At 46.0% G+C, this 14,626-nt stretch overlaps 1 protein-coding gene across 1 annotated transcript in view; it reads right to left on the reverse strand.

Moving 5' to 3' along the window:
• The window catches only part of DHRS12 (dehydrogenase/reductase 12), a 31,172-nt gene extending 18,340 nt beyond the window's left edge, over positions 1 to 12,832 (reverse strand). Inside the window, exons 1-4 of the mRNA XM_049778825.1 lie at positions 12,739 to 12,832; positions 6,956 to 7,089; positions 5,108 to 5,190; positions 876 to 968 (exon numbers count right to left, since the gene is read on the reverse strand). Coding sequence (XP_049634782.1) covers positions 876 to 968; positions 5,108 to 5,190; positions 6,956 to 7,089; positions 12,739 to 12,794 — 366 coding nt within the window. The 5' untranslated portion in view covers positions 12,795 to 12,832. The remainder of the gene's footprint in view (positions 1 to 875; positions 969 to 5,107; positions 5,191 to 6,955; positions 7,090 to 12,738) is intronic.
• Between the last annotated feature and the right edge of the window lie 1,794 nt (positions 12,833 to 14,626).

Raw genomic sequence — 14,626 nt, forward strand, 5'->3', positions numbered from 1 at the left:
ATTACTCCCTCCCTAAAAATATGATAAACAGAGAGATAAAAAGGTATTTTTTTGTTTTGAGGTCACACCTGGCTCTGTGCTTGAGGACCAGGTGCTTGAGATCAAACCAGGTCTCTTAAACACAAAGCATTTGTTCAGCCTTTTGAGCTATTTCCCCACCCTGCAAAATTCACTTTAACAATATATTTTATTTAATTTGAAATGTTGAAAATATTTTATATCAAATAAAGAACATATTTAAGCAATAGTATAAGGTTATTTACTTTTTATCAAACTAAGCCTTCAAAATTGTTTTTATACAACATCTCAACTTGGACTAGGTGCCACTTAAAGGCTCCTCATATATTTAGAAGTCAGCCTAAGAGCAGACATGAGTCCAAGAAAACACTCTGGAGTACATTCAAAACAAAAGAGGCAGAGAAGCAGCTCAGCTCCAAGAAGAATGTCTGGGAGATGCATGTGCCAGCTTACCTGAGTCCCAGGTCTCCATAGTTACATGCACCACATACAGACCAAAAAAAAGGGGGTGGGACAAATAGGTCTATTTGCCTGACCCACACATTCCTTTAGACTGAGCATTTTATCTTACTTTCACCCCAGCCTCTAATTTTAATACACCAAATTCACAGGGTGCAGGAATACAGATGCATAAGTCCTCATTCCATGGAAAATAGGATGTGTCCATCCTGCCACAATGTCTCCCAGGGGATGCCTTCCTTTCCTCACACACCTAAGCCATGGCCACACTATAAAAAGGCTCATGGGAGAGGCTCTAAATAGCTCCTACAGATGCCCATTAATGTACTACAGCCTATCTCTATACAGATGAAAGACATACATGAAACAGTCTGCCTCTGTATGTTTAGAAAGCTTACCAGAACATTGATTTTATGCTCCTGCTTGAAATTCTCAACAAACTTCCAGATTTTCTTGGGATCAGATAAATCCACAATGTGCAGAAAGATGTTCTAAGACAGTAGAGGGTGAGAAAGGTCAAAAAGAGATTTTTAAAAGATAAAAATTTAAAAAAAGATAAAAATTAGTCTTTGCCTTATTAAAGATTATGTATATAATTATATATTATATATAACATTTCTATATTTTATATGTTATATACATAGATTACATTTATATATAAAATAATAAAGAGACAGATGACCAGAGAGATAATACAGGGTTGAAGGCACTAACTATCTTTGCATGTGACTAACCCCAGTTTGATCTCTGACAAAGAATATGGTTCCTCGAGCACTGCCGAAAATAATCCCTGAGGACTGCTGGCAACCCCCATATTTATATGGTTCTTGTCATCAAAATCAACAAAATAGAATTGTATAGTCTTAAGTTCTCAGAAATAAAATGTTCATATTTTATTGTCACTCATCAGGAATATTTTAAACACATATAATAGACACATGTGCTTGACTATGAATCATATCGCAAGTGCAATCTATGTGTAAAGACACGTGACAGTAACTCCCTTGGTGTCCCCTTTCAATGGAAAGAGGATTAGACTCAGTATTATTCTTTATCCTTCCTTAACAGCTAATATGTTTTTGGAGAGGTTTGTTTTTTTGTATTGTTTTTTAAGTGTTTCTGCCATTTATGATTCCTTGGGAACCCTTTTGGTTTGGGTTTTTGTTTGTTTTGTTTCAATTTTGAGTAACAGCCAGTGGTGCTCAGGAAGAGTTACTCCTGGCAATATTCAGGGATGCTGAGGATCAAATCCATGTCAGCTGCATGGAAGACAAATACCCTACCTTCTGTACCATTATTCTAGTCCAAGGAGAGGTTTCTTGTTATAGTAACTCTACCTTAATCTATACAATGGCTCTATGATATACTTTTTCATGAATGTGTCATCATTTCCCACAGCAAATGTTGTATGGATTTTATCCTATTTTGTTCTTAAGGCATGCATGCTGTAATGGCAAAATGTTAGCTGCCTCTGTACTCCGTCATGACCTGTTTCTGCCTGTGTTCTGGCTCTCTCTGGGCATAGGCCCCTCCCCAGGTAGACTCAGAACTCCTGGCAGGGGAAACATGTCAAATGCTCTCCTTTTCCCTGATGGCAGCACAGAGTCATAAGCTTGATGATTAATGTGTGTTGTTGCTTCATCTTTTTTCTTCTGGACCCTGCCATGAATCACACTTATTTTCTTTGCTGGAGCCAGTGAATGTGAGGTATCCCTATGCCTCCTGCAGGTGAGGGTGATGGATAACCAGGCCTGGGTGGAGGAGTTTGAGAGACCTGAGGAGCCCACAGGCAAGATTCTCAGCATTGGGGCCGAAGTGATAACACAGCGAGGTAGGGTGTTTGCCTTGCACATGGGTGACCCAGGTTTGATCCCTGGTATCCCACAGGGTCCCCTGAGCCTGCCAGGAGCAATTTCTGAGTGCAGAGCCAGGAGTAACCCCTGGTCCAAAAACAAAACAAAATAATAATTCCCAACATCACCCATAATTCTCTTGCTCATGCAGAGTTCTGTGCCCTGCCTCAGTTTCCCCATTCATTGAGCCATCAAACCCACAGCTTTAGTCAGAATTTCTTTCTAATGATCTTAAAACACTCTTTCCTTGGCCCAAGACAAAGGCTCATAAATTGAGTAAATACTCCTATTTTCTTTATCATGATTCATTTTTTGATGGAACTGTTGGTTTGTTATTGCTGCTGAGCTTTGTAAATGCTTTAAAAACAACACATTTCATTTAATCTAGTAAAGAAGGGGATGCCTAGATCATGCTTGATCCCAGAATTAGGGATGAGAGGGACAGAGAAGGAAAGAAATCAAAGTGGAAAAGAAGATGAGAAAGGGAACTAATGAGGGATTCAGTTATACTGGTGATGGGAGTGTGGTATAGCTATAAACCCAAAGCATAGACTCAGTAACACGGAAAACATGAGATCTAAGCTGCAACCATCAACCTTTGTAATGTGGTTGTGAAGGTTGCAGTTGGGGGGGAGCAGGAAAGTCGGAGATGGGATGATTTATTGGAACACTAGTAATAGAATTTGACATATGTGGTGGAATTGGTATAATTTATGCCTAAATAATATATATGCCTAAAACTCAGCTAAAACTCAATAATGTTGTAAATCATGGTTCTTTAAATAAAAAATAAAAAAAAACATTTCAAGTGAAGTAAATTCAATTCTACCTGGAACATTTTGCAACCCACGTGGTTTTTCTAAACACCCCTCCCTCAATAATCTCAGAGTTGAAAGTGAGCAACTTTAGGAAAGGCACTGTCTCATACAAATCCACCTGGAGCCTGGTGAAATGAAACATCAAGAGAAGGTGAAAGGAATCTGCTTCCTCTGGGAGAATAGAGGAAGCTGAGGGCCAAGAGAAAGGCCAGCAGGAACCAGCACTGGGGACCCTCAATCTATGCTGTTCTGTCTATGCGGCTGCCCATACATGGCTGGCCTAAGACCATGAGAGGGGAGGACACCTGCTTCAGTGGGGAACTTCTATCTCTCACGAGGGTTCGCGTGTCGATGTCTGTGTTGCAGGTGTGGAAGCTGAGACTCAGAAAGGCACATGTGCAGAACCAGGACTCAGCTTCCTGAGGAATTGGAAGAGCCATTAATTCCTTAACACAACCTGGAGGTCACATAGAGTCAGGGAAAGCACATCCTTGGCATGCAGGCACTCAGCCAGAACCCTGACAGCTCCTGTACCTAGAATCACAGAGAGAGAGAGAAAGAGAGGGGGCCTTCCTGGGCACTGTCCAAATCCCAAATGTGGAGGTATGTGGGGTGGGGGAAGTTGCAAAGGCCTTCCATACCCCCCCCCCATCACTCTCAGTCCTCACAAAAACGGGGGCTTGGCATGAAAGAAGGGCTCAGCAGTGTAAACCAAAGCATCTCAGTTCTCTCCTCATAAATCCACATGGTAATAGATGTGGCGAGACCACCGTGCGCTGGAATGCAGGCGAGCCTTCTGCTGTGGCCGGCATTAGTATTCCTGCTGCGTGGGGCAGTACCGCCTGGAAGTTATCAGCAGGCAGACGGCCAGCTTTCCATCTCCTCCGCGCAGCGGTGCGCTTACGACAGGAGAGGAAGATTTAGAGACCCTCCACACACAGCCTTTAAGTGACGGCAATGGAGGGAGACGATGGGGGAGCAGGAAGGGAGCAGCTACTAGCTTAGAAATAAATGTCACTAAAGAAGAAAAAATTGCAGTCACCTTCATGAGCAGAGGTGAAATGTTTGGGTTTTCATGGGCATTTCTCTCAGACCACAGGAGAGTAGGGTGTGGTCAGTCACTCTGTTCCCTTGCCACAGGTCCCCCGATGGGTGGGCACCAGTGGAGGGTCCAGTGTGCTGCTGAGAAATAAAGTTAAAGAGAGACAGGAAAAAACACAGGAAAGAAAGGATGTTTTTCATAAAAGCAAAGGGCCTGCTAGTGGAGTCATCCTCTCGGGTCCCCTCTATCCCTTTATGGTAGGGATAGCTTAGGTTTTCCATGCAGAGCCAGTTATTTTTTGGGGGGTCCATCCCTTGTGACTACCTGGCTCCTATTCAGAGGTCCCTATGCTTCAGAATTCTGTGTTCATGGGCCTGAAATCGCATATTTTTATTTTCCACCGAACTCCACAATTATGTGTCCTGTCCTATTTCCAACTTTTTCAAGAGAAAGAGCACAAAAGGCAAGCCAGGTCTGAAAACCTGTTGCCAAATCCACAGTGTAGGTATTTTATTCTATTTTGACTTTTATTGTGGTAGTGGAAGCCACTCATGGCAGTTTGGGATCACTCCTGGTAGGGCTTGGGGGGGGGGGTACCAAACTGTACCAGGGATCAGCCTGTTGAGCTCTTTCTCCAACTCCTGTTATCACTGTATTTGAAGGACACTGAGTGTCTTATCAGCTTGCAAATCAGCTCCTGAGTCACTCTGGATACTTCTCACTAAAGTAGGTCTAGGATCATATCTCCCATCTGCTGCCTTTGCAAAATGAGATTCCAGTTTTCCACTGCCCGAGGCTGTCCTTCATCAGAAACATAAACACTGGCCACCACACTGCCACTGACCTCCCCTGAGTTGAGCTCCTCACAAATGACCCCCAGGCTAGAAGCCCCGCTAGGCAGGTGCAAAGCAGCTTACCTGGTTACCACTCTCCCTGATGATCTCATTTTTGGCATCTTGAGAGCGTGCAGGATCTCGGCAAACAAGGTGCACTGTGCCACCTGGTGGAATTGAATGAAACCACGGTGGGTGAGCAGGAAAGTGGGGAGACCTGCCCTCCCCAAGAAAGATGGAGCCACCAGGCTCACTGGTTACCTAGCAATGGGACTCTCCCAGATGTAGATCCCAATCATCCACCCAGTGAGCGTGTAAAAAAGGGGTCTGTCTCTGGTCTTGGTTTTGTTTAAGGGCCTGAACACATGACATGCCAGTCCAGCTCAGAGCTAGCAACACCTCACTTCTGACACCAAGGGTCTCTGCCTGGCTTCACATTCAACCCACCTATTCATTTCTTTCTTTTTTTTTCCTTTTCTTTTCTTTTCTTTTCTTTTCTTTTCTTTTTTTTTTTCCGGTGCCACACCTGGAGGTTCTCAGGGCCTACTCCTGGGGTTCTCAAGGATCTGTATGTGTTACCAGAAATTGAACCTGGATCACTGTTCAAAGCAAAGCAAGGACCTGTACCATTGCTTGGGCTCTGTTCACCAGGGACATTTTAAAATCCAGAGGAAGGACTTGGCCAGAGTAGGCTATCACTCCACCCCTTGGTAAGCTTGATGTTGGGTTCAAGCTATGAACCAATAGCTTGACTTATGAGAACAACTTGATTAATCTTTACTGAGTGCATGAATCCATCAGTGGACTCAGATCATCCAGTGAAGGCCATGCCATCATCAGTCAAGGTTTATTTAAAGGGGATGCTCGGGTGGCAGCAGTTAGAAGTCTTCCACATAGAGCCTGCCTTCTTCACTTGATGCAGCTGATTAAACGGGGTCATTTCATGGGAGGCTGTGGGACTCACCCTGTATATAACTAGCCACCCCTGCTTTCTCCTCCCACTACGTTTCCTCTCGGGAGTTAAGGTGTCCTTGATCCTACCCTGTTGCTACAGATAATTAAATACAGCTCTGAATAGTACAGTGATCATCATATCTTGGGAAATGCCTAACTTGATTTGCAGGGACTGGGGGTGGAATATCTCAAGCATCTTGAAAAGTGATCTGTTCCCAGTCTATGTGCCTAGCTTGTATGGGGATAATGCTGGAGAAGAGATGCTAGTGAGACAGGACAGACATTTATAGTCCCTGCTTGGTCTGGGTGACTCTGGGAGTAGGATATTTGTGGGATATTGACACTGAAGCAAGATGGACAATGTGAAAATGTACAGGGCACCGGAGAGCCTGAACCCAGAACCAAGGCTTGGGAAAAGACACAGGAGCCACTGCCCAGCCTCTCCAGTTCTGCAGGTTGAACTCTCAGAAGCCAGCCCTAGACAAGGAAGGAGGGAGGAAGCACAAAGCCTCAGCCAGTGACTCAGGGGCCTTGGTTCTTAACTAGGATTCACAGTCAATCAGTGTGGATTCCTCCCACCCCCATTTCATTGAGAAGATGCGAGCCAGGCATCAGACATTCATGACTTTTAAATTCCACTGGTGGATCTGGTGTTCAGACCTGGCAAGAATCCATTACTACTTGAAATTGAGGTAATATGAGGCCTTGGTTCCCCTGTGAACAAATTCAGGGCTAAAGAAAAGCGCCTCAAGCCTCTCTCACATCTACTGCACTTGAAGATCAATGCACAGCTCAGTAAGCAGGCAGCTGTGCTCAGCTGAAATTGGGTTGAGCAGTGCTGTGCTGAATGGAGCAGGATGGTGGCCCAGACTGAATCGGGAAGGACTGCCTGGGACCAGCCTGTGCGACAGAGCACACTAGTGGGGGCGATGGTAGGCTGGCCTCGAGATCTTAGACACACCTCAGCAGGCTGCTCACCTCGCTTGGCTATCTCCATGGCTGTTGCTTTCCCAAGGCCGCTGTTCCCACCAGTGACCAAGAAGGCTCTTCCAGGAACTTGGACATCCAAATCATCAGGGACAAAGTGCTGAGCTGCTGATTCATAGCCGCTCCTGGAAGCAGGAAAGGCAGTAAGATCTGGGGACACTAGCACTGCAGGAGAAAGTCTCCACTACAGGCATGACTATTCTCTGTCCTCCCATCTGCCTTAGTTTCCTCCACACCCTTACACTTTTATGTTCTCAAAAATAAAACCACTTTTCCAGTCTTACAGTTTCTAGACCATTAGTTTTCTAAACTTGGGGTGTCAAGTTTAACAATTTGGTATTATGACTGGAGAGACAGTACAGGAGGGAAGGTTCAGGTCACTTGCCTTGTACAAAGTTGAGCCCAGTTCTTCCTTTAGCACTACATGTGGTCTCTAAGCACTACCAGGAGTGATCCCTGAGCAAAGAACCTAAGCTCTGAGCATAGTTGGGTATGGGCCCTCTAAAACAACAACAATATTGGCATTGAAATAACTTTCTCTGACAACCTCTGATGTCAGGAAGTGTCTCCTGCTGAGTAAAGCTGTTGATAGATGAACTTTTTCATCTTGTTCCTATCTTAGGAGGGAAAGATGGGGACTTAGACCATAAGGCAGGGAAACCATCCCTTAACTGTCTATAGATGCTGTGAGGTCAGGTTTGAAAACAGAGAAAGGAGGAGGAGAGGAGAGGAGAGTTATTTGAACTCTGAGAATCTCTGAATAAATCTAAGGCTAACACCCACTTCCACTGGGGGTGATGGTAAAGTTGTATCTTGCATTTGCACAAGGACACTTTTCTGACAGATGGCAGCAAAGCATTTACCTAAAGCCATCATATTATATAAAAACAATTGAGTTCTGTTGTCACTGCTGTTTTATTTGGAGTCCACACCTGCCTGTGCTCAGGGCTTGCTCTTGGCTCTGTGCTCTAGGATCACTCCTGAAGTGCTCAAGGGGACCATATGTGATGTCACAGATTAAACTGGGTTCAGCCATGTACAAGGCAAGCATTTTACCCCTGTACTCAAGCCAGTACTGAGTTCCTTAACTGTTTCTCTTCTTTTTGAGAGGTAGCATCTATCTTTTAATTTCCCAGAAGTGCCTGGTTTTGAAACAGCTGACTGCAGTGGAGGCAGAATAAAGAGCATTTGGTCCCAAGGACTCTCCTTCGCCCACACTCCCAACTAACTGGCAGAGGTTGTCCCAAAACTTACATCCCTTTCGAGAGAGCTAAGTGGTTTCTTCTTGGAGGTTTTACAAGAAGCTCAGTACCCTCCCACAAGCCCTGTTTACAAGCACACTGCCAACAGCTGGTCTCTTGCCCTGTGCCCTGGTACATGCAGCGCAACTGCCAATTGCATGCCCTAGACCTGGGGAGGAGGCCAAAGAATGTTTACAAGCTGGGTTTGGGTCTGGAAGTCAGCATGACTGAGGCAGGAATCTCATACTGAAGAAAGTTGGAGAAATGTGCTCATTCCCAAGTCCATAAGTCACCTAATTTGTCCAGGGAAACTCAGAGAAGACCCTTCTCCTCGCTTCTGTGTAGGACAAGTAAGACTGGTGACTGTCCCAAAGCATTTCTAAAAGGCTGACTTGAAACTAAAAATAATGATCACAACAAGGGCTTTGACTAGAACCACCTGGGCTGCAGCACTGGCTCCTAACAGCTGTGCTACCACATGCGTTGGCTGTCCCCTTCCAAGACCCTCATCTCCTAAGCTATTTTTTTTTGTGGTTTTTGGGTCACAACCGGCAGTGCTCAGGGGTTACTCCTGGCTCCATGCTCAGAAATTGCTCCTGGCAGGCACGGGGGACCATATGGGACGCCGGGATTCGAACCGATGACCTTCTGCATGAAAGGCAAACGCCTTACCTCCATGCTATCTCTCCGGCCCCCTCCTAAGCTATTTTGAAAGGGATGAGGAATAAGTGACATCTTTGGGGTAGCCTAAATGACTTAGGGTGTGAGGCATTTATCACTGCACCTCAAATAAATATAGAGCACAATAAATAGCTGTTACTATTATTGTTTGTTATATTTATAACAACAGCAATACCTTCTGCACTTGAAAATGAATGCCTAATATAGCTCCTTGCTCTTTCCAGCCCCTCTTTAAGTCATTAAGGACTTGGACAACATTTTAAAATATAACCAAAGATTATAGTTAAAATATTTGGTTACACGTGGCTTATAGGAGACTGGAGAGATAGTACAAGGGTGATTGACTTTACTCCACACATAGACAAACCTGATTTTATTTTGGACACTGCATATGGTCCCCCAAGCACCACCAGAAGCACAGAACCAGGAGAAGCCTAAGCACAGCTGGGCATTTCCCAAGAAGAAAAGAGAAAAAAAAATGAGAAAGAAAGGGAAAGATTTGTTTTTCCCTAGAGGAAGGAGTTGTGACATCATTGAGCAAGGATTGGTCTACAGAGAACAGCAAGAAAATCCTCAAAAATGGGGCCAGAGAGATAGCATGGAGAAAAGACATTTGCCTTGCATGCAGAAGGATGGTGGTTCGAATCCCGGCATCCCATATGGTCCCCTGAGCCTGCCAGGAGCAACTTCTGAGTGTAGAGCCAGGAGTAATCCCTGAGTGCTGCCCGGTGTGACCCAAAGACAAACAAACAAAATCCTCAAAAAAGAGCCCCAGACTGGGCCAGAGCATTTGCCTTACATGTGGCTGACCTGCATCCCATATGGTCCTCAGAGCCTAGAGTAACCCCTGAGCACTGCCAGGTGTGACTTAAAAAGAAAAAAAAAAAAGAGCCCCAGGACCCTGGTAAAGGGAAGGTGACAGTGGTCAGTGACAAGGGGTCCAGTCAAAAGTGAGCTCTGGGTGAATATGGTGGAGCTTCCCAAGCCATGGCAGAGCCAAGGGAACAGGGCAGAGAGCAGAAGGGAATGACCACCCAAACTGTTCCTCTTAACAGACCTTGATTTGCTTGAAGTGGCTCCAACGGATTCAAACACTTCCTCAAACTCCAGGCTGTGAGCCAAGTGGGTGGTGCCAGGTCAGCCTGCAGGACATGCCATACCCTTCCTCTGTCCTTTGTCCTTGCTCTTTGTGCTTAACACTAGAATTCCATTCTGATTTAATCTATGACTAATATCAAGGCCAGGAAGATGGGTCAATTACTATGGCACCTGTCAGTATATCTGAGGCCCTGAATTTTGATTCCCTGAACCACATAATCTTTCTCAAGCATCACCAAGTATATTCTTGACCACACAGAGCACCACTAGGCTGAGCAGCACAGGGTGGAGCGCTGGGAGAAACCCCAACACTGCCACGCAAGGCCCCCAAACAAATCGATCAGTTCATCGATAAAAGTGAGCCTTGGCTTTTAGGTATCCCATTCTCTCGGGGAAAGCATTTTATTTTTACAAACTATCAGCTAGTGAGCTAAAGGACTTGCTAGAAGCATAAGCTGATAAGAAATAAAGCCGAAGAGCATTTCCGTCCTTTCAACACCCAGAGTCACACATGTGTTTTGGTGATGTGCTAAAAAGGTCCCCAAGCAAACGGAATCAAACCCCACTTCCTGGAGAGGCAGACTGCAGTACTGATCTGTAATTTCAAAAGCCCTCCGTGTGGGGGAACACTGTGGTGTTGGGTAATCAGAGGTCAAACCCCAGCTTTCACAACTAGAGTCCCCACCCCCATCCCCAGCCATCTCCTCAGAGCTCAAGTGCTTTCTGTTCAAGCTGAGCAGCCACTGTACTTAGTGTTTCTTAAGCCTACAAAGAGTCATCTACACGCCCCCAGCCCAGTATGAAGTGGTTAACTTTAAGTTCCATTATCATCTACCACAGGTCAGGAGTTCCTTAAAAAAATAATAAAATCACTCCTTGAATTCTTAGAGTTAGGCAAAGCTTTCTTTAAAAAAAAAAAAAATAGAAAGAAAGCTTTTTAAAAAATGGAGGCATACTAAATCTTCAGCTATTGCATTAATTACTTTATAGCTGATACAATAAGTTTCACAAATATAACTGCTAATGAATTCTCTCCCCTTCTTCCATTTTTTAAATTCTCTGTTCTCTTTCTATTTCTTAATAACTTTGCTTTCTGTCATCTCGAAACAAATGTATTATGATCAGTTATGTCAACAATGTGATACATTTTTAAATAAATAATTTAAATTAAAAAAATAAAGCTCAGATTGAGTCTCAAAAAAAAAAAGCATCAGAAAGTGATGGGTGCAGTTAGAGAAATAATTACACTGAGAACCATCATAACAAAATGTGACTGAAAGAGGGAAGTAGAAAGCCTGTCTAGAGCACAGGCCGGTGTGGGGTGGGGAGGAGGGACACTTGGGACATTGGTGATGGGAATGTTGCACTGGTGAAGGTTTTATTAAATTTATTTAATAAATCAAGTGTGACTAGCAAAAAAAAAGCTTTCTAAAATATCTCAAATTTTTAACATGGTGAGAAGGTACCCCTTTGAAAGAGGCTGTCATGGATGGTGCGTATTTGGAGGCACCAGGGTGCCTAAGCCTTCTTTCCCAGCAGGACTGCAGGGAGCCCTAGGACTCCCAACTTAGTAGGATGTATTCATTAGGATGTGGGGTGAGGAGAATGGAGCAGCATCTGCTTAGAATTTGGCTTGAATATAGGAATTATGATTGCCCACAGAAGCCTTAGAAACAGATAAAACCTTCTCTGAAAGATGGAGAACTCCTAGGAGTCTGGAACAACCAAAGAGAATCACTGTTTTTCTCTCTTTTTTTTTTTGGGGGGGGTCCATTTTTGTTTGTTTATTTTTCCGGCCACGTGGCAGTGTTCAAGTATCACTCCTCGTGCTCAGGATACCAATGATGTGCTAGGAATCAACCCACTGTTGAAGGTTTAGTGGTAAGTACAGCTTGCTTTTAGAATTGCTATTGGTTTTGTTTGTTTGATTGGTTTTGGTTATGGTTTGGGGGCTATACCCAGAGGTGCTCAGGGGTTACTCCTGACTCTAGGCTCAGGAATCACTGCTAATGAGCTCAGGGGATTATATGGGATACCAGGGATCAAACCCTGAGTCGGGCACATGCAAACATCCTATCCCACTGTACTATATCACTCTGGGCCCGAACTGCTATTTGTAGCTCTCCTTAGTGATTCTGGTATTGCAAGTTTCAGAACCACCAAGTAACTGAAACTTCCACCTTGGCCTTCTATGGAACTGGTTAACCCTGAAGAAGAAAAAAATAAAAACAAACAAACAAACAAACAAAAAAAAACACAGTGATTTTGGAGGCCCAACTAGGGGACAGCCAGGGTGGACACTTGGCCGGGGACCAAGAAAACCCATCTACCTTGGCAGCCCCGCCCGGACACCCACGCTCCAAAGGTTCCAGACAAAGATTATAGTCCAACATGCCACATTTTATTAAAGGAAAAACAAACCCAGCTAAGTACTGACTGAGTCAGAATCTTGGCTATCAGCTAAAAATCTAAAACCTGGTCTTGACTGCCAGCCACCAAAGCCGCCCCTGAACACGCCTAGAAAATAAAGGAGGTGGGCTGGAAAGTGCTGGGGGGTCCTCTGACGTCATAGGGTCGCCCCCCAACTCCCATGCCCCAGCCACTGAGCGCCGGGAGCCCCACGTGTGCTTGGCGACACCCCGCGCGTCCCTGCCAACCCTCCCGCCCCAACCAGGGCGCCCCACGTGACGGGCCTGGGCCTGCCCTGTCCCCCCCTAATCCTCCCCACCCCACGCCCCGCCGCCTTGCTCTTACTTGGTGTATTCGTGCAGCCCCTTGGCCAACCACGCGGCGCTGCGGTACAGGGACATGGTCCAGGGACCCAGCGGCTCGCTCGCCGCCCCGCCGCCCGCGGTGACATCACCCCGCTTATGTAAGCGCTCTGCGGTCCCCGCTCTTTACTCCACGCGACTTTCTCTCTCGCCGCGGGGTCGGCGGCTGGCTCGTGGGCTGGAAAGGGATCACTCACCCCTGAGGGTTTGGGGAGCACAGGCGAGGCGACCCACGCACCAGCCGCACCATGCAACCGCGCGTGGCTGCATCAGCACCCACCGCCCATGCAGCCAGGCCCGCACCCGCGTGCTTCCCCCACACTCCCCACACTTGCACCCGCTTGGAACCCCGCTGCCAACTAGCTGGAGTTTGGCCTACCCTAGGCCCTATCTGGTTCCCCCTGGCTGGGAGGCTGAGAAGCTACAGCCATGCTGCACCCCCTCTTTGGGGACTTGGATCAAAAGCTGAGACTTCATGCTGCTAAGAGATTTCTCCTTCTGGGGCCGGGTTTAGCTGTAATCGTCATTACATGACATTACTGTAATCACCGTCGTTTGCTAATTTTCTATAATTCGCACGATGTTCCTCATTCTCCAGAGGGGCCAGGAACGGGCTGGCACACATAGAGACAACTGCCCAGGTCACCCCAGCCTCTCTTTCTCCCAGACCAATACTCACCCACCCACCCCCAGAGAAAAGCTGTCTCCAAAGGCTTCCCCTTTTTCACTAGCTTTGCACCTTTGCACCTTCATGCCTTGCCAGGAAGGGACTCTTTATCTCCTCCAATTCCTCCAAGTTTCCTCTCCAACCACTCTGCCCCCCCCCAAAAAAAAACCATGCTATTTAAATTTTATTTGTTTGTTTTGTTTTGGGGCCATAACCAGAGACTCTCAGGGGTTACTCTTGGCTCTGCTCTGAGAATTTACTTCTAGCAGGCTCTGGAAGACTATATGAGCTGCCAGGGATCAAATCCTGGCCAGGGGCTGGAACGGTGGTGCATCAGTAGGGCATTCACCTTGCATGCGGCTGACCTAGGATGGACTGCAGTTCAATCCCCTGGCATCCTATATAGTCCCCAAAACCAAGAGCAATTTCTGAGAGCAGAGCTAGAGGTGGCCCTGAGCATCACCGGGTGTGACCCCAAAAGACCCAAAAACAAAAAACCCGTGAGTGCATCACTTGGGCTTTCTAAATTTTTTACAAGTATGGTGTCAGCCTGGGCCCTTCTCCTCCAACCCCCGTATATTATCCAGTATCTCCTCCTGGAGTTGTGTAGGCATCAGGTACCTCATACACATCTGACCTTCATCCTTAACTATAAGGACCACTCCCTGGGCTCCATTCCTCAGTGTCTTGGCCCCTCTTGGGTAACTCAGAAAGCCTCTGAGTTCAGGCTGCTTTGCTATGAGGTCTTCCTTTCCCAAGCCTATATGTTTTCACTTGAGAGTAACTTTTGAAATAAATTTCCCCAGAACAGTTTGCTCCTGAGAACAGGATGCTGACTTTCTTTTTCATGGTTTTGATTCCTGACAAAGTGATGAAAGGACGTTTGAAGAATTGGCCTCTCAAAACGCCCATCCTGGCTGACTCTCATCACAGATGCCTTAGGCTGAGAGAACACCTTCAAATTACACCACTGGGCTTTGTTCCTGCTCTGTGTTTCTGTGTGCTCATGGCCAGCGCTGATCCCTCTCATCCCCTCAGGGAATCTGCTTTAGGAGATGGTGGGGGCACTTGTTTTGGACCACAGTCCAGGGACCATGACTGTGGCACCTTAAAGTAAAAGGCAGTTGGAGACCAGCTCCCTGAACCTGCCATGGGAAATAAGGTATACTACACAGATCCTGTCTTGGCACCTTGTGAGTAGAAA

This window comes from Suncus etruscus, chromosome 8, assembly GCF_024139225.1.
Source record: "Suncus etruscus isolate mSunEtr1 chromosome 8, mSunEtr1.pri.cur, whole genome shotgun sequence".
NCBI lineage: Eukaryota > Metazoa > Chordata > Mammalia > Eulipotyphla > Soricidae > Suncus > Suncus etruscus.